The sequence below is a fragment of the Onychomys torridus genome, chromosome X (assembly GCF_903995425.1).
Source record: "Onychomys torridus chromosome X, mOncTor1.1, whole genome shotgun sequence".
NCBI classification, from domain to species: domain Eukaryota; kingdom Metazoa; phylum Chordata; class Mammalia; order Rodentia; family Cricetidae; genus Onychomys; species Onychomys torridus.
In genome coordinates, this window is record NC_050466.1 from 35237067 (window position 1) to 35262580 (window position 25514).

The 25514-nt window shown below is 40.6% G+C and overlaps 1 protein-coding gene across 3 annotated transcripts in view; it reads left to right on the top strand.

The window, feature by feature from the left end:
* Window positions 1–25514, top strand: part of Slc9a6 (solute carrier family 9 member A6) — a 62759-nt gene that overhangs the window by 33625 nt on the left and 3620 nt on the right. For 2 of the 3 annotated variants that reach the window (XM_036174440.1, XM_036174439.1), the window contains 6 exons: window positions 2519–2632; window positions 9420–9531; window positions 10934–11087; window positions 16697–16727; window positions 19894–19973; window positions 23240–23345. In XM_036174440.1, the coding sequence (XP_036030333.1) occupies window positions 2519–2632; window positions 9420–9531; window positions 10934–11087; window positions 16697–16727; window positions 19894–19973; window positions 23240–23345 (597 nt within the window). Of the gene's footprint in view, window positions 1–2518; window positions 2633–9419; window positions 9532–10933; window positions 11088–15518; window positions 15609–16696; window positions 16728–19893; window positions 19974–23239; window positions 23346–25514 lie in introns of all 3 variants that reach the window. The other variant, XM_036174441.1, reaches the window with a different exon arrangement.

The window sequence follows — 25514 nt, forward strand, 5'->3', positions numbered from 1 at the left end:
TCAAATAATTTAGTACAGCTTTAAAATAGCCAGGGAAATGGTCTTTTTTTTTAGGTGGCAAGGTAGGGCATAAAAATAGCAAGCTAGCCGGGTGGTGGTGGCGGCGGCGCACGCCTTTAATCTCAGCACTCGGGAGGCAGAGCCAGGCGGATCTCTGTGAGTTCAAGGCCAACCTGAGCTACCAAATGAGTTCCAGGAAAGGTGCAAAGCTACACAAAGTAACCATGTCTCAAAGAACCAAAAATAAATAAATAAATAAATAAAAAACAAAAACAAAACAGCAAGCTAAGAGCTTGTTGGTGACATGAAACTTGCATACAGAAAATACATATAACCAAGAGGAATCATAGTGCGTGGACTTGGGATTGTATATTGTACAAAACATCTAGGAAGACAGTAAATATTTTGAGGCTTGAGGAGCTAGATGTTATCGTAGTAGAAATAATGCATCTAAAGAATGCAAAGGATTTGGGTGGCCTTGTGGAAACAGACATAGTCCTTAGGAAAAATTTGGTCTTGGCTATTTTGTGAACTAGAACATTCTTATAATTTGAAATGGTTAAGAAAAGCTCAGGAGAATATTTTTTAAATAATGAAAGCTATATAAAACTCAATTTTAGTGTCTATTACTGAAGTTTTCTCAAGCCAGAGCCACACTCATCTTTTAATGTATATATATCCTATACAGCTTTTGTGCTTAACTGGCCAAGATGAGTTGTGACAGAGTCTTTATGCCTGCAAAGCCTAAAATATTTACTCTCTGGCACCTCATGGCGTTTGCCAGCTCCTATGTTCAGAATTAGAGCTGATATTCTGGATCCACTGTGGCTCTTAACACTGTATTTATTGTTTTCTGGCTATGTGATCAGGAAGAAGTTAGATAATTCCTCCATCTTTCAGTTTTGTACTCTTAAAATGGAGATATAATTGTACTTTTGTCCTGAGTCATGAGATTAAAATGTGATAGTGTGCATGGAATCTTTGCTTAGTATAGTAATCAAGCCCATAGTAATAATAAAAGAAATTACTTACAGCCATTAATCAAGCAAATAGGAATAAGAATATATTAAATCATTCATAGCAAAATATATGCCTATTTTAATGTTTGCTCTTATTTTGGGTAATAAGCCAACTCTGCTTTTTTGTGCAGTTTTGGGGATTGAACCCAGGGCCTCTTATTTGGTGGGCAAGTGTTCTAACACTGAGCTATCCCCAGACCTTATAACTCTGCTTTAAAAAACATTTCTAACTCTGCTTTTAAAAAGAGTAAGTAAGGCAGGCATGGTGTGTACCTGTAATAAAAACACTTGGGAACTGGGGCGCTGGCTCAGTAGGTAAAAGAGCTTGCTGTGCAAGTGTGGAGACTTTCAAGTCTCCAGAATGCGTGTAAAAGTTGGATGCATAACATGAGTGTCTATAAGCCTACTCCATAAAAGAAGATGGGAACTAGAGACAAGAAAATCTCCAGAAACCTGACAGTCAGCTAGCCTGCTATCCACAGGGAAAAAGAAATCAACAGTGAGCCCCTGTCTCAGAGAAGGTAGAAGGCAAGAACTAATACCTGAGATTGACACCTGAACTTCACATGAATTCTGTGACATGTGTGCCTACATTCATATACACAACACAGCACACACACAAACACATGTACTTAGGAAATGGAAGAGGATAATCTGGAATTCAAGGTCACCCTAAGCTACATGGTAAAACTCTGTTCCAAGAATCCCAACAACAACAAAAATCAAAAACACCAACCAATTTGCTCAAAGCCATAGAGCTAGCAAGTAGGGAAAATGTGGTTTAAGCCTAGGCATTTAGACTCCTGAACTCAGATTCTTTGTCTTTCCTGTTGTTGTGGGGCAGATGGCTCCCGGGAAAAGTCAAGGGAAAGTAGAGCTGATGAAGGGCCTTCACTTTATTGGAAAATTCTCGTATACCTGCAGAAGAAACAGGGATGTGAATGGGTGGACCTTGACAGGTATCAGGGGAGGGTGCTAGGATCATACTATCATAGAGAGCCCTGTTTCCATCAAATGAGAAGCTAAGACCTAGTGAAAAAGTAAAGGTGACAGGAACCACTGATATTACAGTGGTCATGCAAAATCCTCTGCCAGGGCAAAAGTAGCTGAACTGTGTTTTGTACCTCAGAGAGGAAAGTATCTTGAAACTCATTTTAAGTGAGATTCACTGGGTGGAGATGAGAAATGGGCAGGAAGTGCTTGCTACTTAGGCTTCAGAATCATGTACAGAAAGTGGTGAAACCTAGGCTAGGGCATTCCAAAAGAAACATGGGGTTTGGACAAGAAGAATAACCAATGATGAGGACTGCAAAGGGAGCTGCTGGAGGGACGGAGGACACACCATTTCTGGCTCTTTCTGTGGGTTTGGAAACATCATCTCTACATGTGTAGAGTCACATGCTTTCAGGTGTATATATGGGCTTTAATATTTAAAATGTCTGTTACTCAAATTTTCAATGTGACACTTATGTATTGGAACCTTTTAAATTTCATTTCAGTTGTTTGAGCTTCTCAATTTCTTAGCGGAGAATTTCATCTTCTCCTACATGGGGCTGACGCTGTTCACCTTCCAGAACCATGTCTTCAACCCAACATTTGTAGTAGGAGCATTTGTATCCTTTATCATGTGTCTGTTTTGAAAACAATTTTAATTGAGATCTTCATGTGGTTGATAAAATACTTAAATGTGTGATTTTTTTCCTGAGAAAACAAGTAAGCATATCAACTATTTTTCCCAATTCCATTCTAATCATTTTTTCCTGTTCTATTTCTGTTTAAATTTATTGCACAAAAACGGTGACAGATTGGAATGACTGAAGTCTCTTACTTCTCTGCCAACCACAAACTTAAAAGTATTTGTCCATCTGTAGGCATGGTACCACCTAACTATAATTGCTGTGAAGGTGGGAAGATCTGAAGTGTCAGGTCATCTTAATACACTCCTGTCTCAAAATCAAATTGGAAAGTGGAGTAGTGGAGTAGCCTGGGGGCAAGCTGCTTCCCTAGGAAACCTCTGACTTCCATCTCCAGCACAGCATGACAGAAGGAACAAGAACTGTCCTTAGTTACTAAAGGAGAGAGAGCAAGCTTGACTATGGGGAAGAGTTAGCATCTATGGCACAGGGCAGTGTGGCAAAGAAGAGGAAGCTGGAATAAGGCCATATCCTCTCCGGTCTTTTTCTCTGTCATATAAATGAGCACTTTCACATTTAAAGCCAACTTGAGGGGCTAGCACAGTGTCTCTGAGAGTAAAGAAGATTGTCACCATGACTGACGATTGTAGTTCATTCCTTGGGACCCTTGGGATGGAAGTTGAGAACAGACGCCTGAAAGTTGGCTTCTGACCTCCACACTTGTCGCATGACTACTAAGTGTAATAAAATAAATAAAAAGTAAAAGCAACTTGAAAGAAAGACTCTGAGAGCATGAAAGACATCCTCACGCCAAGATGAGGAGGACAGGTGGCCTCTGCACAGGGCAGCTTCCCCAATTGGTAAAGGAGATATGGTGAGAAAGTGGAACTCCTAGCTGATGGCTTCTATATTATAAAGTAGGAAGTGATATTGCCTGCTGAGAGTAGAAGAGCCAAGTGTACAAGTTATTTGTTGTGTAAGAAATAGTCTGGAAACTTACCATTCTTTACCACACACGGTATCTGGGGATTAGGAATCCTGGAATATCATAGCTGAGTGATTCTGGCTCCATAGCCTCACAGTGACATGCTTTGCTGGTATGGTGCTGAGGACTTATCTAGGGCTGGAGGAGCCATGGCAACCTCACTCATGGCTGTCAACAGAAAGGACCATCTTTCTATAGGACCTATCCTTAGAGGAAGTTTCAGCATGGGTTCCCAGAGTGAGTGAGCTGAAAGAGTCTAAGGATGGAAGCCAAGGTGCCCTTTATAGACCAATGTTGGAACGGAAATCTCATCATCCCTTCTGCAATATTCTGCTGGTCATACAGACCAACTGTGGTACAGTGTGAGTGGGAATCACACAGTATAACAGGAGGCAGGGGTCATTAGGGACCATCTTGGAGGCTGGCTCCCACAGATAAGAGTTTGGGGGAAGATAGAAAATTTATGAAGTAGTCATGTAGAGTTAGGGGAGAGTCAATCAAAGAATTGCAATCCGATTGCTGCACATTAAATAGGGATGCATTTGACTTTGAGGAATAGGTACTTGTGAGATACCAATCTTCTGTGTCATGTGACTCTGTCCAGGAAGACTTAGCAGTAAGCATAGGACAAAAAGAAACATTGGGCCCATTGAAGTTTGTGGTTTTGTTGAGTGAGTGTGATGGAAACAGAAAAGAACAAAATAGATGTAGACTGTGGGAAGAGTGTCTCTACCACATGGAAAAGAAGTGAAGTAAAGAAAGAAGAGGGCTGACCATCAGAGGCAAGACTAGAGTTGTCTTTGGACTGAAGAGCCTAGCCTAGGGAGCTGGAACCATCAGAACCGAGGAGTTGAAATGTGGAAGGAAAGATTGTGGTCAGGGAAATGAATACGTAAATAAGTGATTTTCAAAAGAGGCATTAAAAACACTTAAGAATCCAGATTCTGACAGAGAGAGCAGTAAATTAAAAAAAAAATGAAAACCACACAAGATCAATGTAAGTAAGATTTTATTGAAATGCTATTCTGAAGTCTTCTGCAGTCTCTCTGTCAATAAGAGAGAGCCTTAGCCTGAAGACATCGCTTCAGAGCTCATCACTAGTTGAAATTTTTTTGAGTAGCCATAGTAGTTTAATCTATAGTAGTTAACCTAGAAATAAGGTTAAATTAATTGCAAGGTTTCTGAGTTTGTTAGGACCTAAGATTATCAATAAAGAATCTGTGAAAATGATTCTTTTTGCAGGGGATCTCATAGACTCTAGACCGACAGCTGTGAAACCTTCATGGGACTGGACTAGGCCCTCTGCATGTGGGTAACAGTTGTATAGTTTGGTCTGTTTGAAGGCCCCTGGCAGTGGGATCAGGATCTACCTCTGGTGCGTGAGCTGGCTTTTTGGGGCCCATTACCTATGGTCGAACAACTTGCTCAACCTTGATGCAGCTGGGAGGGGCTTGGTTCTGCCTCAACTGAATGTACCAGGCTTTACTGACACCCCATGGGAGTCCTTACCCTTTTCGAGGAGTGAATGTGGAGTAGGCTGAGGGGGAGGTGAGTAAAGGGGTGGGAGAGGGAACTGTAATATAAAAAAAGAAAAAAAGGGGTTGGGTATTTAGCTCAGTGGTAGAGCACTTGCCTAGCAAGCACAAGGCCCTGGGTTCGGTCCTCAGCTCCGGCCAAAAAAAAAAAAGAAAAAAAGATTCTTAACAGGTCAAAGCTGTCCTATCTCTGGTAGCCTGGGTTATATTTGGTTTTGTGTGACAATGACTCAAATTGACCTGGGTTTAAATGAGTTAAATAGACAGAAGAAGTTTATTTCTTATGTGAAAGGCTGAGCTTGTGTGACTATGGAGTTGTTATGAACTTGGGCAGTCTTGGTGCTGCCCTCCATAGAGAGTTGCCTGAGTTCTTGTGGTCCATGGCGTCTGACCCTTGTGCCTCCTAATTAATTATCTTTAAGGGCACTACCCAGAAGTATACATACCACTTGCACATAGCAATGCCGGTTACACCTGCCTGCAAGGGAAGCTAAGAATCATACTCTTTATCTGGGTGGCTGTGTACTCAAAAATTGGGGCTAAAGGGGAAGAGGGTCTTGTGCTTAGAAGAAAAGACTAGGTACAGATTTTTGAAAACTAGCAGCTGTTGCCACACCGCCTCCCATGCCTTTTTGCTGCTGTTACATTTTCTTTTTCTTTTTTCTAATGGAATTACTTTTAAAGACACTTTAAATTTTAGTGTATTTTACATTTATGAAAAGAATAATGAAGATAGCACAGAAAGCTGTCCTATAGCTCACACCCCAGTTCCCTGTTAGCACCTCACATCAGCATAGTACATTTGTCACAAGGAACATGCCTGTAGTGATCCAGTAATTCAACTTCACGCTCATCCTGAGTCTCATGGCCTTCCTCTAGCATGGTGTTGCTATATCAAGGTCCTACCCAGGACAGCACATTACATTTGCTGTGTAGATTTCTTTGGATTCCATTTGACTGAGTTTCTCAGTTGTTCCTTAATTTTAGTGAGCCCTAAACAATTTGAGAGTACTGACCAGGTGTTTTGTAGAGTGTTCCTCAATTGAAATTTGTCTCATGTTATTCCAAGGTCACACTGGGTAACATGTATTTTTGGGAGGAATACTAGGGAAATGAAGTGTCATTACCATTGTGTCGAGGGCATGTATTTATTAACACGTTAATGTGGTGATGTTAGTTTTAATCACATGGCTGCCAGGTTTCCCCATTGCAGGGTTGCTCATCTTTTTTTATCTTGTCCTGCTTGGAAAAGAAGTCACCCCATGCAGCCCACATTTAGGGAGTGTGGAGTTAGGGTTCCTCTCCCCGAGGACTAAATGTTTACAAAATTGCTTGTAATTCTTTATGTAGGAGATTTATCTGTTCTCCCTCATTTGATGTTTTGTCCAGTTGTTTATTTCTGGCATCCTTTATTTGAACAATACTTATTTCTTATTTTATACATTGGATTATTTACAACATTTTTTAAAGTTTTGTTGTTCAAATTGTCCCAACTTTAGCCATTAGAAGCTTGTTTGATAGACCCCCGCTTCCATTTGACATACTTTGTCATCGTGGTTTGGGGACTTGAGTTTTGTTTTTTAACACTTCTTACTTTCTGGAAGTATAAGATGCCTCTGTTCATTTTGTGCACTTTATACCCAAAATCTATCTATTTTTCCAAGGAGCTCTGGTTCCTTTTATTGGGAAGATGGTATTGGGAACCAAGATCTGGGTTTTGGGTATACTTAGGATACTGGATGTTCTTTCTTATAGATCAGTGGTTCTCATCCTATAGGTCACAACCCCTTTGTGGGTCAAACAACCCTTTCATGGGTTACCTAAGACTATTGGAAAACACATTTAAATTTCGGTTCATAACAGTAGCAAAATTACAGTTATGAAGTAGCAAAGAAATAATTTTATGGTTGGGGGTCACTACAACGTAAGAAACTGTATTAAAGGCTGTTCTAGACCCTGTCCATGGACAGAAGAAGGTGTTATCCATGTGTATAGTAAGTCATGTACATATACACACATCCATAAATATTTCTGTTTGTAACCATCAGCATCTCCTGTTATGAGTTTGTACTAATGTCTCCAACTGTAAGCTCTTACCATTACCAGTCAACTGTCTTCCCTTGCTGGTTTGTACACTTCCATTCCCAGGATAAAGAACTTGACTGCTAGCATCTTCCATTCAGTTATTTAGTTGTTCAGTTGCAGTATATGTAGATGCTCATGTGCTACTTAAAGGTGGAGATACAGTTGGAGAAATGTGTTATCAGGCAGTTTTGTCACTGTGGGAGCATCATAGAATATGTTTACAAAAACCTACATGATATAAGTCAATTATTCAAAGAAGCTTGTCCATACAGTTAGAACAGTTGATAAACATGAGATATATGAGGCTGTTGCTGCATGCTATTTCACAGTAGACTTGTCTTTACAAATGCCATGGGTTATGTGTGGATGTCTGAGAACAACTTTTTTTTTTTTTTTTTTTTTTGGTTTTTCGAGACAGGGTTTCTCTGTGTAGCTTTGTGCCTTTGCTGGATCTCACTTTGTAGACCAGGCTGGCCTCGAACTCACAGAGATCTGCCTGGCTCTGTTTCCCAAGTGCTGGGATCAAAGGCATGCTCCACTACCTCCCAGCGTATGAGAACACCTTTTAAGACTCAGTTCTCTCCTTCCACAATGTGGGTCCTAGGAATTGACCTAAGTTTGTCAGACTTTACTTACTGAGCCATCTCCCCAATCCAAACTCTTTGTTTGGTAAGTAGAAAGAATGCACTAAAATAATGACAGAAAGCATAATATAGTAAATATGTAAAACCAGTAATAATCACATATTACCAGCTACTGTGTACTACACATAATTGTGTGTGTTGTTCTTGTATATGAAGGGCAGCATAGTAGGTCTGTTTATGCTAACATTAGCATAGACACATGAATAATGTTGAGATGTAATTAGGCAATGAGAATCTTTCAGCTCCATTATTATACAGGACCACCATGGTATAAACACTATTCGCTTGAAATGTTTCGAGGTACATGGCTATATGCCAGTGCTAGTACTGTTAACTAGCACTTCCCTGGAAAACAACTCCATCAACAAGCATTTCATTCTTTCTCTTTTTCTTTGGATGAGGTTTCATGTAGCCCAGGCTAGCCTCAAACTCACTTTTCATCCAAGGCCAACTTTGAACTCCTGCCCTCCTTCTTCTACCTCTTATTCCCAGGCAATGAGTATATGATTCTTGCACACAGCCTTTGGCCTTAGCAATTGCACTCTCTTTGAAAGGTGTTTACATCAGCACTGTTTTAGCCATGCTGCTTTGCTTTTAATATTACGTTTCCCTTTCTATTCTTTTCAGGAAATGTGGTGGGGATGATGTTGTAAACCCTGCAGTAAAATTTGAAATTATAAAGCACAGGTTTCTGTAGACAATGAATGGGAAAAAAAATCACCCAAACTGTTTCTTAGTTAAGACCCACCTGAACTGACATGAAATCTGACCTTTTGTGCAGGTTGGAAGTACACATTTAGTGAGCTGCAGCAGGGCTTTGCAGGAATTTCAGGGACATGAAGCGACTGAGCTGCCCTTTTTTGTACTCTTAGGAAGAAAGGGGCAGTTTAGCCAGCTTGGCTTTTCTTCTTCTCAACACTGCAGTGGAAATGAATGTGTCTGTGATGTTAATAATAAAAAGGTCCTCTTTTAGACATCTTTTTCTTCACTTAATTAATTTCCTACATGCCAGACATTCACTATTAAGTCTGTTAACTACTAGCCATGTGTGATTATTTCAATTTAAGATTTATTTATTTATTTATTTAATGTATGAGTGCTCTATCTCCATGTACAACTTTATGCCAGAAGAGGGCATCAGATCCCACTATAGACGCTTGTGAGCTACCATGTGGTTGCTGGGAATTGAACTCAGGACCTCTGGAAGAGCAGCCAGTGCTCTTAACCACTGAGCATCTTTCCAACCCTCCTTCTACTTTCATTACACCCACACAGACACAGACATAGCCCTGATTATTTCAATTTCAATTCATTTGAATGGAATAAAATAAAATGGCAGTTCCCCAGTAATTCTAACTGTATTCCAGTTGCTCTGTAGATATAGGTAGACCGTTCTAGGAGACAACACTTTGTTAGACAGTGTTGTCAATAGACAGGGTACTTACGCACCACCTTGAATGTATAGCTTAAATTACCAGTAGTAAAACAGATGATCCTTAACCTCTTAATGATTTTAGATTGCTATTTTCTTGGGAAGAGCTGCCAATATTTACCCCTTGTCTCTCTTACTTAACTTGGGTAGAAGAAGTAAGATTGGATCAAATTTTCAACACATGATGATGTTTGCTGGTAAGTTTCCATTTCTTCTCTGGCCTATGCCTAAGCTACCATTTGTGCCACATATGCTAACTTCTGTAGTCTGAGACTGAGGTTCTATGTCAGAAACACTGAAACTGAACCCTTAAATAGAAAACTCCTTATCATTTCCCATTCTCTTCTGTGGGAACTTTTCACACTTTGCTTCCAAATCTTTGATTTCAAAATATGTCACACAAAGTAAATAAGTTAAAGACGAATACATTTTTACAGAAAAACCTGCAAGTGGATGTTTATAGTAGTTCTATCCATGACTGCCAAAACCTGCAAATAACTTGCTTATTTTCCCTTTTTTCAATTCTGGAGATTGAACCTAGTGCCTCAGGCATGCCAAGCAAACACTCTACCATTAAGATATCTATATCATCTATATCTATATCTCCCCAGCCTCTCCCCCTAAGAAAGCGTTTTCCACTTTAAGAATGGGTCTAAGTTGTTCAGACTGACTTGGAATTCATCTCTGACACTACTGCTGCAGCCTTCTGTGTATCTGGGATTACTGACCTTTACCACCAGACCAAGCATTTGTCTGTCTTTCAGTGGACCAGTGGGGCACAGAAGGACCTGATTACTAAATGATAAAAAGGACAAACTTTTATTCACATAGTGGCATGGATGAGTCTCCGAAGTGTTATGCTGAATGAAAGAAGTCTCAAAATTTACATGCATGATTCCATTGATATAATACTTTTAAAAGACAAAATAAAAGCGATGCAGAGCAGGCCAGGATGATGAGGAGGTTGGGCTAATGAGTGGCACAAAATAATTTAGACAGGGAGACTAAAATTTTAGCTCTGCTTTTGTAGCATTGGTCACACCCTTCTATGCATTGTCAAAACATTATAAATTGAATTTACTATACATAAATTACTAAGTTTTAAAGAATTGTTAAAAGATCATGCTGGATGTGGTAGCAGATACATGCAATCCCAGCACTTGGGTGACTGATGCAGGAGGATTGTGAATTTGAGTAGCAAGACCCTGTCTGAAAAATCAAACAGATGATCAATGAAAGTCAGTATTATTTATTAACTCTATCAGTCATTCTTTATGTATGCTAAATATTTATTTCACATTTGTCTATATGCTCTCAAGTTTTGGGGTTATGGGTTTTTTGTTTGTGGTTTTGGTTTTTTGTTTTTTTGTTTTTTTGAGACACGATTTTTCTGTGTAGTTTTGGTGGCTGTCCTGGATCTTGCTGTGTAGACAAGGCTGGCCTCAAACTCACAGAGATCTGCCTGCCTCTGCCTCTCAAGTGCTGGGATTAAAGACGTGTACCACAACCACCCGAGGAAGTTATGTTTTATATGTCTGAGTTTATATAGTCTACATTGGCGATGAGCTATTGAAGAAATCTCCCTTCTATTCTCTGTAGGCCTTCGTGGTGCAATGGCATTTGCCTTGGCCATTCGTGACACTGCCACTTACGCACGACAAATGATGTTCAGCACCACACTTCTAATTGTATTTTTTACTGTGTGGGTATTTGGTGGTGGCACTACTGCCATGTTGTCATGCTTGCATATAAGGTAAGTAGGAAATGGGGACCTCATATTCCATTTTAATTCAGTTTACTTTTATTTTTAGTCATGAGAAGATTTTAAGCTTTGCCAAATCTATTTTCATTTTTCCTTCATAAAAAGTACATAGCATAATATAGAAAAAAGAAACTGTAAGAAAAAAGAACTGAAAAGCATTATTACTACTCTGAAGGTTAGCATCCCAGACCTTTGCTATGCATTTTAGCAAACGGATAACATTAAAGTGCTCTTCCAAACTGGTTTTAAATGTATCACAGCATGGGCATTTGCCCTGGTAAACATCTTCATATTATTTGAATAGCTGTATGAATCCCTATTGTTGTAGTTTTATATTGTTTTTAGGCTATAGCTATTTCCATCTGAGGGTTTTGCTGTTACTATTAACAAATGAATGCTCTGAAGCCAATGTGCCACCCTGCTCTTGTTTAATTATTTCTCTAGGATATATTTCCAGAAGTGGAATTGATTAATCCATAAGATATGCATGTGTTTAGGGCAGTGTGTGAGAGTCCATTTTACCCCAATTCTAATCAGTCCTAGACATTATCATTCTTTTTCATCTTTCTGATCAGCACCATTTCTAACCTAACAAACCTACCAAGGCCAAAGTGATGTAGTCATGGTCTTCAGTGTGTTCTGCTTAATGTATTCAGTTTGAACGCTCTCTTGTACCTCGAGTTCTGCATTTGTTTCCATGGATACAGCAGCTTCTGTCTGAAGCCTTTGTAGATTGTAGTTCTGTGTTTGGCTGAAACATCATAGATATTAAAAGCTGCCAAGCTTCCAGAGTATATGGGCCTCATTCGGAAAATCAGTGTTTCACCTAATAGAGAATGTGTCATCTGTTTCTTTTACTTTCTATTATGCCTTTTAACATTACAAAGACAAGCTAGCCCTTAATTACACAGTGAATGTTGTCAATGTCTTAATCTCTCTTTACTATTCAAGTCCCTTTCTTCTAATTTTTGTGCTATTTCTGTGTATAGTAGATAATATAGTGCAGCATATGCTTTTATACATCCAATAATGTTTTCATAATCCTACTTACTACTTGTAAGAGGACTTAACATTTATTAAGCACCTACTATGTGCCAGGCATTCTGTTAAGTGTGTTTAACTTGTTTATCTAATCATAATATCTATTTTATAAGAAAATGTAGGCTTTAAAAGATTGTTAATTGTTCAATATCATATAGATAATTAAATGGTAGACAGAGGAGCCTCTGTTCTTAGTTACTTCAGATAAGGTGCATTAAGAAATAAGTGTGGTAAATTTTGAAAGAAGTAAACTCCTTTCTTTTCACAAAAGCTTGTAACTGGAGAGTAAAACAAAATGTCAGATAGCTTAGAAGAACAATGGAGAATCTCATTCTCATCAGTGGAGAATCAGTTCTGTTCCCATTACTGCCCTCTACACAGAGCGAACAAAATTCCCATGCTTTAGCTTCCTCCTCAAAAGAGAAAGAAAATCCCACCTACTCAGACTGGCTTTTCTTTACATCACTGCATTTGAAAGCTCCCTGGCTGGCCCCATCTTTCCTACCTTGCAGCACAATTGGAAGCTTAATTATATCCATTGCCTTGTAGTTTTAGATTACTTCTTGGTTTCTTGTTCTATTGCAGTGTTTTGGCCTGTTTGTGAACAAAGGTTGTATGTTAACTTTTAAATATGTTTTTAATTAAAATAGAAGTTTATCACTTTCCTCCCTCCAGTCCCTCCCAGGTACCCTCCAACCCCTCCCATGTCCTTCCACTCTCAAGTGAGGCTATAGATTTTTATAGTCCTTACTGGATACTTTATTGACTGTGGTGAAGACTAGCCTGTCAAATAGTTGTGAAACATATACTCTTAATTTTTATATTTTAACTCACATTGTTGCTTTAATTTTTCTAAACATGTATTGGCTTAACGTGTTATTTATCACATTTACTTAATAGTTATATCACAAATCTTCCATTTTCTCTATTTTAACTATTAGTAACTTCTCAATATTAACATAAATAGAAAATGTCATTATTTGCATGGCATTTACTATTGCTATGATTATTATTAGTTTATCTTTCTATTGGCATTTAAAGCCTAAAAGGTTTTTTTTTCCTTCCCACCTATATTTGGGAGGAAAGGCAAAGGCTATATTTTAAGCGTCTCTTCTCTTCCTCCAGCTTTTTAGTGGTATAATTTTGAAATTGCTGATGAGTTGGGATTGTTGAATATTTCTGTATAGACCAACTTAACCTTTACATTCTTGATCTTTCCTTCTTAATTTTGGGCAAGGCCTTTGACTATTCAGAGCCTCAGTTTCTACATCTGGGGCATGACACCTGTTTCCTGGAATTAATTGTGAGAATTTGGTGAGCTAGTAGTATCTGCAAAGCTCTTTGCACAACATTTTAAGTGTGCCTTTTACACAGTCACTCAGTTAATATTTACTGAGCACTAACAGTTTGGTGGACACTCCTTGTTTCAACTTCTTAGCAGATTATTTTATTCCCTCAGGGGATAATTGACAGTATTTGGAGAAATTTTTGACAGTTACAACTAGGAGAAAGGACTGCTGTTACTACCTAGTAGGCAGAGGCCAGCACCCTGTTTAGCATCATACAGGGTACAGAATTGGCTACTGTCTAGGCCTGCAATAAAAGAACTATATGGCCCCAAATGTCAGTAGTGCTAAAATGAAGTAACCTTATTCAAAAGGACAGTGGCAGTAAAAAGATAGAAATGGTCTATGTTCCTATTTAGTGGGAAAAGTGATTTTAAAAAACCTAGTAAATAAAAAAACGAACATGACCATTTTAGATGATACTAAATGTGGTTGAAATTAAGATGCTGTGATGGTGACTGGGAATGTGGTATATATAATATGAAGAAGCCAGGGAAGGTCTCTTGGAAAGGTTATATTTGAGCTCAGTTTGAGTGGCAAGACTCTGCCAGTTCAACGACGACCAGGAAAAGCAGTCCAGACAGAGCAGTCCAGCAGCAAAGGCCCCAAGGCAGGAGCAGATGTGGCCTGTTTGACACAGAGAAAAGCTTACAGGATGAGAGTGATCAAATGGTAAGTAGAAAAAAAAAAGGTGGACAAGACCCTAAAGGGTCAGAATTCTGAAAAACAACTGTGAAGGGCCAGAAGCAAAGATTTTAGACTTCCCCAGTCATGTGATCTGTCTCAGCCATCCAGATCTGGTGTCACAAGCAGTCACGGGTGATATGAAATCACATAGTATGGCTGTGTTCCATCCAGACCTTATTTACTACTGGAAGTGCATGAGGGCTGTAGTTTGTCCCTCCTGTTGTAGAGTCTCATAGTATATAGTGAAGACTTTGAATTTGAAAATACAGAGGAAATCGTGAGGATATTAAAGCAAGAGAGTGACATGATCTAATTTCCAGTGTAAGAAGATCATGTCCTCTGTCTCGGGAGCAGTGGATCTCCAATGAATTGATCTGCTTGCATCCTTTCACATAATTTGTGACAGTCACATTTGGCACCCTATCGGTCAGCTAGCACACATGTTTTGCATTTCTTTGACTCTGAGCCATTGCTTGGCTTGGGATTCTCTTTCATTCTTAGGAATTGACAAAACCACCCTTCCTCCTGCCCTCCCCCATTCCTTTTTCTTGGAGTTGCTGTGTAGCATTGGGTCTATCACAGCAATTATCCCATTCCTCCTTGTAATGCTGTATTGCTAGAAGAGCTACCTACCACTTAGCGCAAGTGATGCATTAAGCATTTTACAAGTTTCTCAGTTCATTCTCCCATTTAATCCTTGCAGCAACATTTTGTGGTGATACTAACCCGATTTTCTGGGTGGCAGAATTACAGTCCTTAGGGCCACACAGCCTGATTGAGCTCACATAGCCAGACATTATCCTGGAGTAGTCCTGAACCCATCCTGCCTCAAGAGCAAACTCTGTGAGTTGGCTGTAGTTGGGTCTGTTTCCCCACTAGTCTGTGATCTCCTTGAGGACAGGGAACATGTTTAATTCATGTCTATGCCCTGTGCCTAGTGCAGTGCCTGGCAAATAATAAGTGCTCTGTAAATGTTTATTACATTCGTTCTGGATAATGTGCCACTTGAATGTTTAAATGTTCTATCATCTAGACCACTAGATGTCACTTGAGATGCATAAATGTGGTGAGAGTCCACTGTGACTGGGAAGCTAGTACACAGTGTCTGGCCATTTTTAACAAAGTGAAAATGAACCTTTGTTTGAATTCTGAATCTGGCCATTGCTACCTGTTTTCTAATACTTGGACCATGACTCCCTTGCCTTCCAGATAGAGTTTTGTATCATTTTCCTCCTTTGAGTGTTGTCTTTGCAGATGTTGCTAACAGCTTCTTGTACTGCTGTGTTGTCTGTGCTGTCTGTGGTTGGTAACCGAATCAATAAACATTTGAGCACCTATTGTATGTCAGGTACTATGCTAGACTCTGGGGATACAGAGATGAATTGAGACATGGCCTTTACCCTCAAGGAGCTCACAGTCTTTTTGGGGAGATGGACAGGTAAATAACTATACTGTACTGTGATATGTGTTTCTGATAAAGAACTTAGTGCTGCAGAAGCACAAAGGGGAGGTGATTCTGTGTGAACGTCTCATGGAGCAGCTTCTTTGGCACTTGACAATTGAGTAGAAAACCCGAGGGGACACAAATTGCAACCCGAGGGAGTGAGTGGCCTGAGTAAAAAGAATGCATTGACTCTTGGAGCTGTCAGGGGCCTGGGGAGAGGAATGGTTAGGGTATTATGGGGCACATGGAAGACAATAACCGGCAGTGGGGTGGCAAGGTAGGTTGGAGGAAAGGGTGGCCCGTAGTATGGAGAGAGATTGCAATGTCCTGCAAAGGACTTTAGACATGATCCTCAGGGTTGTGAGCAGTTCTCAGAAGCTTCTGTGAAAGCAGTGACCTAGAGAGTTCCATGCTAGCCTGAGTTAACTCTAGGGGAGAGCCTGGCAGCTGGAAAGGCTTACTCAACAGAACCCATGAGTCAGAATGAGGACTGGAACAGCAGGGATGGCAAGGAGAGGAGACCTGACAGGCAGGACAGGAGAAAGAGCAGAGTTGGCATGTTCCGAGACTAGAGTGGAGACCAGAACTGGCTAAGGAAGTGGTTCCCTGGGATGCCCAGAGAAGGGATCTGATGTAGGTACACGAGAATTACCAAGAACCAAGGCTGATGTCCAGCCATGCCCTGCAGTCCCTACAACTGGACGCCCTTCTGTTATCTTCCCAATGCTTCCATGAGAGCAGTGGTCCAGCTTTGCTTTGGAAACTTTCTAATCATTCTCACTGAGCAGTTGGGGCAGTTTCTCTCCCTCACCACTTAGAGTGGACTAACATTCAGAGAAGAAATGCTGTTTTACTGAAACTGGTAAGTGGGGTTTGGGGAATAGAACATTTGCCCTGCTTGCCTTAGACCCAAGGCTGTTGCTAAAGAAAGGGACAGGTGCCAGAAATGTCCACCCCAGCCTGTAGGGAAAAGGGAACATTAACCGTTCTGGAGCTTCTGTGTTGAGAAAAATATTTGACAACATGAGTAGACCTTCTATTGGCTTCCAAAATCTCATCTGCTCTTTGTGTTTTTCCTTTAGGGTTGGTGTTGATTCAGACCAAGACCATTTGGTAAATATGTGCTTGTGTTGTCCAGTGTTCAATCGTTTGACTTCATGCTACTTTGTAGATACTGTTTTGTTTGCCTCTGCTTTTACCTGACATTTCTGGCTTTTCTCCCTGCTCCATGAAACAGAACCGTAGTTTAGGCAGCAAGTGGCTATCAAGGGTGATAGCTTTCCTATCTGTGGCCATCCTGGGTGGGTTTTCCCACCGAGGAGAACAGGCTCTGAAGTGCTCCTGGGTGTTCAAGCAAGTGCCGTGGTGCAGGCAGCCTTTCTCCACTCGGGTTGCACATGAAGGCTTGTCTCTGATGTCAGCCCCACTCCAGCTGCTCTTCCTGTACAACTTTCCAATTGGATGAGCAGCAGCTGCCCTTGAGAACTGCCCAGAATCCTCTGAATGTCCAGCTGGTCCCCCTGCATTTTTGGGGGGTTACACTCTCTTAACCTAAGCCTCAGCCTTTTCAACACAGCTCCTCCCTCCCTCCCTCCCTCCCTCCCTCCCTCCCTCCCTTCCTTCCGTGTGTCAGTTTCTCAGCTGCTCCTATGATCTCCAGACTTATGGGCTGAGCACAGCGAAACTGTCTGCCCTCGTGAGACTGACCACCCTTTTCTGGTATTTTCCACCCTCTTTTTAATGGTTTCCGAGCAACACTGAATGAGTGATTCTCTACTACATATTACCCTTTGGATGAGAAATCACAAATGAGGTTTTTGAAGATAGAATGGATCTTTTGAAACATAATTCTTATTGTTTTCTGAAACAAGCCGTGGTATATTTTTTCTGCAGGGTGTGCTTTAAAAGAAAGCATTTACTCAATTCATTTCCCAAGTGCTAATTTTGAGCGATGACTGTGTGCGTGTATGCATGTGATATAGTAAGTACTTGCCCATTTTGTGGTCAGAATCTTAAAGTAGAATTCCCCGGACAAACCAGATTATATACTTTTTTCATCCAGCCAAGCTTCTGGGGTAGATCCAAGGGGTGCTTACGTCTCAGTAGTGACAAAACATTACATTTACACAGCTCCTGAGTCAAGTATGTTTCCACCAGCCCTGTTCCCCCTGTCACCACAGAGGAGAAATAAGGGAAAGAGCCAGATAGGTGACTATCAGTTGTGGCAAACAGAAAGAAATATTTTTCCATTGCTTTCAGAACCCTTTGGACAGACATTAGCAAGATGGCCCAGTGGGTAAAAGCGCTTGCTGGCAAAGCCTGACAATCTGAGTCTGATCCCTGGAACCCTTGTTAAAGGGTGCAATGAAAGAAGTGATTTTACAAAGTTGTTCTCAAACCTATACCTGCATCCTGTGGCGCGCACACACACTAATGAAAATCAATACAATTAAAAAAATTAAAAACTCCATGGACATCTCAATTGCATTGTTTACCCAGTCCATATGAGGCTCAAGGAACATTCTAGTCAGAATGGAACTTAGAGGTGTGCAGTAGTTATATGGTAAGGTCTATACATGATTCGTTTTACAAGAAATGAAGGCAGGGCCAACGAGAAGGCTCAGTGAGTAAAAGTGCTTGCTGAGCAAGTCTGATGTCCTGAGTTCAATCTCTGGAACCCATGCTGGAAGACAATAACTTCTAACACACCAAAAATGATAATAGTAATAATAACAATAATACAATACTAAAAGGAGTAGTAGTAATAGCAGGGAAATTTAAAAAGTGAAGGCAAAAATTTTAAAATAAGGTAGTTCTGTGGGCTAGAAGTATAGCTCACTGGTAGAATATGTAATTAGTTTGCACGAGGTCCTGGCCATCCCCAGCACCAAAAATTAAACAAGAAAATAAGAAGTGAAGGCATGAGAAACTTAATGATGTAAAAGCAAGTTCAGAAGTTCTTTTGTGCTTGTGAGCACATGCAGTGTTCTCAGATATTTTTATAGTTTTTTTGTGTATGTGTTGATTCATGTTGAGGGGCAAAGTAAGCTATTTGGAGATTGAGAGGGCAGGAAAGAGACAAACCCAGACTCTAAACTCTGTCCTTAGAAAAATCACAGAACCATGGAACATTAGTTCTGGAAAGGGCCTTGGGGAATCTGTATTGCTTGCATGTTATATGTGAAGAAATTCAGGTTCAGAGAAGGAAGGAGGTTTGCCTCAATTAGCTAATGTCAGTGAGCCAAGACTAGAGCTAGCTAGCCTAATGGTCTAATTACTGACCATACCATTTTACATATAAGGACATGTCATACTTTCGTAAGCTATTTTAGAAGCTGCCTGCTTGCTGTGTTAGTCTCCCTCTGGCCAGTGAGTTCTACCATAGCATTTCCTTGTTTTCTTTTTGCCACCATGTTCTGAACATAGTAGCAACTTTGAAAATACCAGTTATTTTTGAAGTCTATGACACAGCTCTCCAAGTGTAGGGTGAGATGTTTTCTTCTGTAAGTGCCACTGCACCGACAGTGCAGATCTTTTAGATTGAGGAGGTAAATCAGCCTATCCTGGCTTTTCGTTAATCTGTGTGTGTGTGTGTGTGTGTGTGTGTGTGTGTGTGTGTGTGTGCGCGCGCGCATGCGAGTCTGCATGTGCCACAGTACATGTGGTGGTCAGAGTGCAGCCTTGGGTAGAGTAGAATAGGATCTCTTTGATGTTGATTGCTATGTACAACAGGCTAGCCAGTCCATGAGCTTCTAGAGAGTCTCCTGTCTTCACTTTCTATCTCACTCTATTAGCATTGGAGTTACAGAGAAATGTTGCTATGCCTGGCTTCATGTGAGTTCTGAGGATTTGAACTCAATTCTTCATGCTTGTATGGCAAGTACTTTTCTCACAGGGACATCTCCATAGGCCCCACATTGATTTCTTATAGTATTTTTGAATTGTTTCCCTACTTCATTTTCCTCCCTTCTACTTCTCCCGTATACCCACTCCTTGTTCTCCCTCTTGAATTCATGGCCTTCTTTTCTTTAATTGACCCCACATTGACTTTTAAGTGGTAATAGAATGATAAATTAGTAAGCTGCCTGAGTCATAGAGATGCTTAGAAAAGCCTTTCAGTTTCCTGTACGAAAGCTACAGTATACAAGCCACCAAATGTCTAATGTTATCCATGTTGGACACTCTCTTTCATGAAGGCTCTATTTCTGAATCTACAAAGGAATGACTAAATAAACCTGTGTGCATCTTGGCTATTGATTTATGTATCGTCTGTTTACAGGGGGTTCCTGAAAATGAAAGGAGAACTACCAAAGCAGAGAGTGCCTGGCTCTTTCGGATGTGGTACAACTTCGATCATAAGTATCCTTAATGATAAAACATGATAGTGCAGTTTAATGAAACAACTCAATGTGTGAATGTGTGCACATTGGAGTGTGTCTGTGTGTTGGGGGAATTCTAGGGATGAACCCTGCGACTTGTACATGCTAACCATATACTTTACCACTGAGCTACAGCTGCAGCCCCAGAACAGTTGTTTTGCCTTCCTGAAGCAGAATGTAAAACCTGCCTCTCCATAAGTGTAGTGGAGAAGGCCATTCCCACCAATTCCTTTGCAAACCCAGGGAACCAGTCACCACTGGTAATCCTACTAACTGGCTGGATGGAGAGAACCCAGAGCCTAAATGACATGGCTAATTGTTTAGATATGGACTTATTTATTGAAGAAACTTTAGTATTTGATGTCCTTGAGATGATTTGGAGAATTCTATGAGAGTATTCCTTGCTTGTCCGTGTGCTTGTTGGGGTGGAAGCGTTTGGGGAAAGCACAGGGTTGAAATGAAATGCAGTGTGCTTGACACTTCGCTTCTCTAGAAGCCGCCTTCCCCTCTGGGATAAGGGGAGAATATATCTTTTCTTCCTCAGCCTTTCTAAAGACCAAATCCTCTCTGTTCAGAATGCTTTTGTGATAAAACAACAACAAAGTAACTTTGTATGTTTAGAAAAATACACTTGCCCTCATGATTCGAAGCCACTGCTTACTATATTCTGTTTACTAGATTTTCACCTCCATTTTTTGCAAGTACTTTAAATTAAATTACCATACGCATACAAAAATTCAAGCATATCTGTGTCATTAAGGCCCCATTAGGGAGTGAGAGCCTGGGTTTTAAATTGTTTAAAGATTATGTCAGTACTTTTGGCTCCATTACCAGCATCTTGGATGTATTCCATTCCCATATCTCTTGAGGCTTTTTCATGCCTCCTATTTAACATTTTTTTAGTTTTCTAGAATAAAATGTACATTTTCTACATTCACAAAATAATTTAAATGATTCCAGTTTAGAAAAAGAGCTTAGTTTTCTGTATAATCTTGTAGAAGTAAACACCAAAGACAAACCTCTAGTCATTTTAATGCCCAGAACCCTGGTAGAATTAATTATTCATCAGTCTAGATTTCAGTTCCTTTATTTAGCCAGATTGTTACCATAGAGTTATAATTTAAATACAATGACATACAACATATGTGCATATTAAGAATACAGTTTAATGAATTTTGACCGTTTATCCTTGTGTACTTACTGTCCATAGAAATATTTGTGTATTTGTAGCTCAGTAGAAGGTGCTCTGTGCTCTCTTCCCTAACATGCCCCACAGACAAGTAACTGATTCTGAGTGCCGCCAGCATGAATTAGGTATACCTGATTTTGATTTTCACTTCGGTAGGTCATGTTCATTCTTTTTGTCTTTGTTCTTCACTGACATCTGTGTCATTTATCCAGAGGGCTATGCATAACCATATTCAGTGAGCTGGAGTTCAAATCTAGGGCATTGTGCATACTAGAGAAGCATTCTGCCTCAGTCCTTCTTTTGTTATTGTTGACAAAGCCTCCCTAATCATCCCAGGCTAGCCTCAAACTTATGATCCTCCCGTGTCTGCCTCCTGAGTGCTGGGCATACAGGCATGTTTCCCATGCCCAGCCTTTTCTTTATTTCTCTAATAAGCACAGAACTCTTTAGAATTTTCTTTTGGCAGCTTGTTTGGTAATTGATATAACAAATCCCTATTCAGTACTACTAGACAGAGCCTTGCTCATTTTTTATATCAGCATTCTGAGAATTTATCATTTCTGTTTATAGTGGCTTTGTGTAGGCAGAGTATGTTTATAGAGAGAGCTTTAATCTTTACATAGAAATTATTAATATAGGCATGTATGAATGTTGTATTTTAAAGATTTATTTATTTGTGTGTGTGTGTGTGTGTGTGTGTGTGTGTGTGTGTGTGTGTGTGTGTGTTGGGAGGAATATGCTACGGAGATCAGAGGACAAACTGCAAGAGTCAGTTCTCTGCTACCGTGTGGATACTAGGGGTGGAACTCAGGATGTCAGACTTGTTGGCAAGTGCCTTCACCCTCTGAGCCATCTTACTAGCCTCAAAATTTTGTCTTTAAAATTGTTTTTGAAGCTGGGTGGTGGTGGAACACGCCTTTAATCCCAGCACTCGGGTGGCAGAGGCAGGCATATCTCTGTGAGTTCGAGGCCAGCCTGGGCTACAGAGTGAGTTCCAGGAAAGGCGCAAAGCTACACAGAGAAACCTTGTCTCAAAAAAAAATGTTTTTGAGGTGAACTTGCTGTGTAGCCCAGTGTGCCCTTGAATTCACACTCCGCCCACTTGAGCCTTCCAAACATTGTGATCACAGGTATGCACTACTATGTATAGCTAGTAACGCTTGTGTGTTCTGGAGATTGACCCCAGGGCCTTAAACATGCTAGGCAAGTTCTCCATCTCTAAGCTACATGCCCCAGGTTCTCATTTTACAATGGCCTTTTCCCATTCTTTTCCTTGTGTTTTCCTCTTTTTTCTTCCAATTACTATGAATTATCAGGTCTGATGAAATGAGGATTTATGATATAGGAGTTCATGAGACATAGTTTTGTTGTAAGTCTTGGGATTTCGTTTTTCTTTCCTCCTTCAAATCCTTTGTATGAAGTAAAGCAGCATGATACAGAAATTCAACTCAGAGCATTCAGGATCCATCAGAATCCATAATAAATGAGCAAAGCCATTTTCATTAGTATATGCTACTGCAATATTTCTTCTTCCCTCTGAACACCATCATCCTTTACTTTCTTTTTTAGTTTCTACAGGACCAAACTCAGGATGAGCTTGTGTTCCTTCAATCCCTAAAAACAGAAAAGCAGTGGGATGTCATTGAACAGGCTCACAAATAAAAGTCAGACCAGGATCAGCTAGCAGATATGTCCTCATTTCCTTAATTGTGTGACTTCAGGTGGATGATTGACCGCTCTGTGTGTCAGTGTCCTGTCTGTGAAATCAGGATAGTGAAAAGTCTCCCTTTGCTGTCTCACTGCTGTTATATGGCATGAGATGATCTTGCAGATGTAAAGCCCTTTGCCAGCCTCTGAAGAGGTCAGCATGCTGTGGCAGTGATCATCTTAAAGTGTATTATTTGAGGCTGAGGTGTCATTTAGGAGCAAGCAGAGCACTTGCATAGAACGTGCAAGGCCCTGGTTTTGCTCCCCAGCACCACTGTGATAACAAGTTCATTGTTCTCTTAAATATGTCCAGAAATGAGTGCATCCCTTCCTTAACCATGTGTGTACAGCTACCTGAAGCCCCTGCTGACGCACAGTGGGCCTCCTCTGACTACCACACTCCCAGCCTGCTGTGGGCCCATCGCCAGGTGCCTCACCAGCCCCCAAGCATATGAAGTAAGTGGCATTTGTTTATTTACTTACTGCTGTTGTCCTGAGGCAGGTTCTTTCTGTATAGCCCAGGCTGGCCTCAAACTGGTATTACAGGCATGCACTACCTTCTTCCAAAGTAAGTGGCTTTTATGCACTAATTGAGTTCTTTAGCAAGTTCAGTTTAGCTGTTCTATGGGTTAGACTTCTGGTTTTATTTTGGTTTTAATTTCTTAATCTTTGAGGTATATAATCTATGAGAGGGAATCTAAGCATATTTTGTTTAAGTACAAAGTATACTGAAATGTGTAAATAGACTTTGAAAATAGACTAATTCCTTATCTTACAGCAGATAATTGTAGTATGTCATTCTATTTCCATGCCAGCTTTAATTTATTTGCAGTATGTGGCCTGACTTCAGCAGTGGGATGTTTCCATGTCTTCATTAGGCTCATCACAATTCAGTTGAAAGGATTCCCAAACAATTTTTCTTAGATTTCATGACATTTATTTCAACTAAAAAATGTGGTATTATGGAACTTTTCCTCCAACAGAAAGGAAATCAGAGTGAAATGGTATGCCATATCACACTGTGCTGTGCTGGACAGTTTTGATGTTTGTTAAATACAAAAGATAGGCTGTGATTTTAACTTTGGGATTTTAAGGGAATGCATCCATGCCTGGTCCATATAGCTGGAGGGTGTAGACACAACTAGACAGAATCTAGCTTCCGTATATTTTCCCTATCTCCTATCATGGTTGATGGTTTGGGAAATATTAAACGAAGAAGAAAGTGGAAGTTGTGCTAATGAGTCTGTATTCTGAAATGTAAAGACTTAATGGCTGGCTGTGCTTCCCTATGACAGTGCCTACCAGTTTGGCTGCTTTAACATGACATTTAGAACCCTGAGTTAGTGGGAAGCTGTAGTGAAGCAGTGCACACGCGGACTTCTCAGTTGGTTGTGTCCTCCTTTGTAGTTTGTTAGAGCAGATTCCACAGCAGTCAAGGAACAGTAGGACTGTGAGGGTAGCACTTGGGCCAGGGGAGCAGCCAGGGGCTTTGTTTTGAGTCACTGTACATTTGACAGATTGTGCTAGTAGTGTGGGGAGAATACTCCATGCTGCCTTGCTTCCCTCCCATGTAGCCCAGATTCTGCATACAGTTATTGTTCTTTTCCATTGTGCCACATGACTCTACATGGTTAGTCTTGTTGCTTCAGGCAGAGGCTTGGCTCTGACTCCAGAGACCCAATAATGTACATCATCCACAGCCAAAAGGTCCACAACTCTGTCTCTGTCTCTGTCTGTCTGTCTGTCTGTCTGTCTGTCTCTCTCTCTCTCTCTCTCTCTCTCTCTCTCTCTCTCTCTGTGTGTGTGTGTGTGTGTGTGTGTGTGTGTGTCTGTGTGTGTGTGTCTGTGTCTGTGTGTCTGTGGTGTCCCAGGTATGATGGCACATACCCATGACCCCATCACTGTGTGTGTGTCTGTGTGTCTGTGTGTCTGTGTGTCTGTAGTGTCCCAGGTATGATGGCACATACCCATGACCCCATCACTTGGGAGGTGGAGGCAGTAGGACCAGTAAGTCCAAGCTCATCCTCAGATACATAGCAAGTTAGCAGTTAGCCTGGGCTAAACTGAGACTCCGTCTCAAACAACAATAGCAAACAAACAAAAACTTGTCACCAACAACCATCAAAAAGCCACAAACAAAGATGAAACAACTATGTATCCTGTGGTAGACACAGATACCACTACAACACATCACTGTGAGTCTCCTGGGGCTGCTGCGACAGAGCTCCTGGGGCTTAGGGACAGAAAACTGTTTACAGTTGAGGCTACAAGTCTGAGGTGAAGAAGAGACAATATTGCTTGTGATTGTTTGCTGCCAGTCTTTGGCAGTCCTTGATGTCTAGATGCTTACCCTAGTCTCTGCCTTCACCGGCACACGGTGTCATTTCTCTGTGAGTGTGTCCCTATGCTGTTTATGCTATTGTAAACAGCATTTACGGGGACTGTCCATATTTAATATACTTTACATATAAATTTGTTCAAGGATATAAATTAAAATATGTAGAATTGATTTTTAAAGGGCTGTTACTAGATCAAAAGGAATGTGCCTTTTACATTTTTTCCAGACCTCAAACTTAAAGAAACCATTAATCAGAAAGTGCTAAAGAGCCCCCACTGACATGCAAA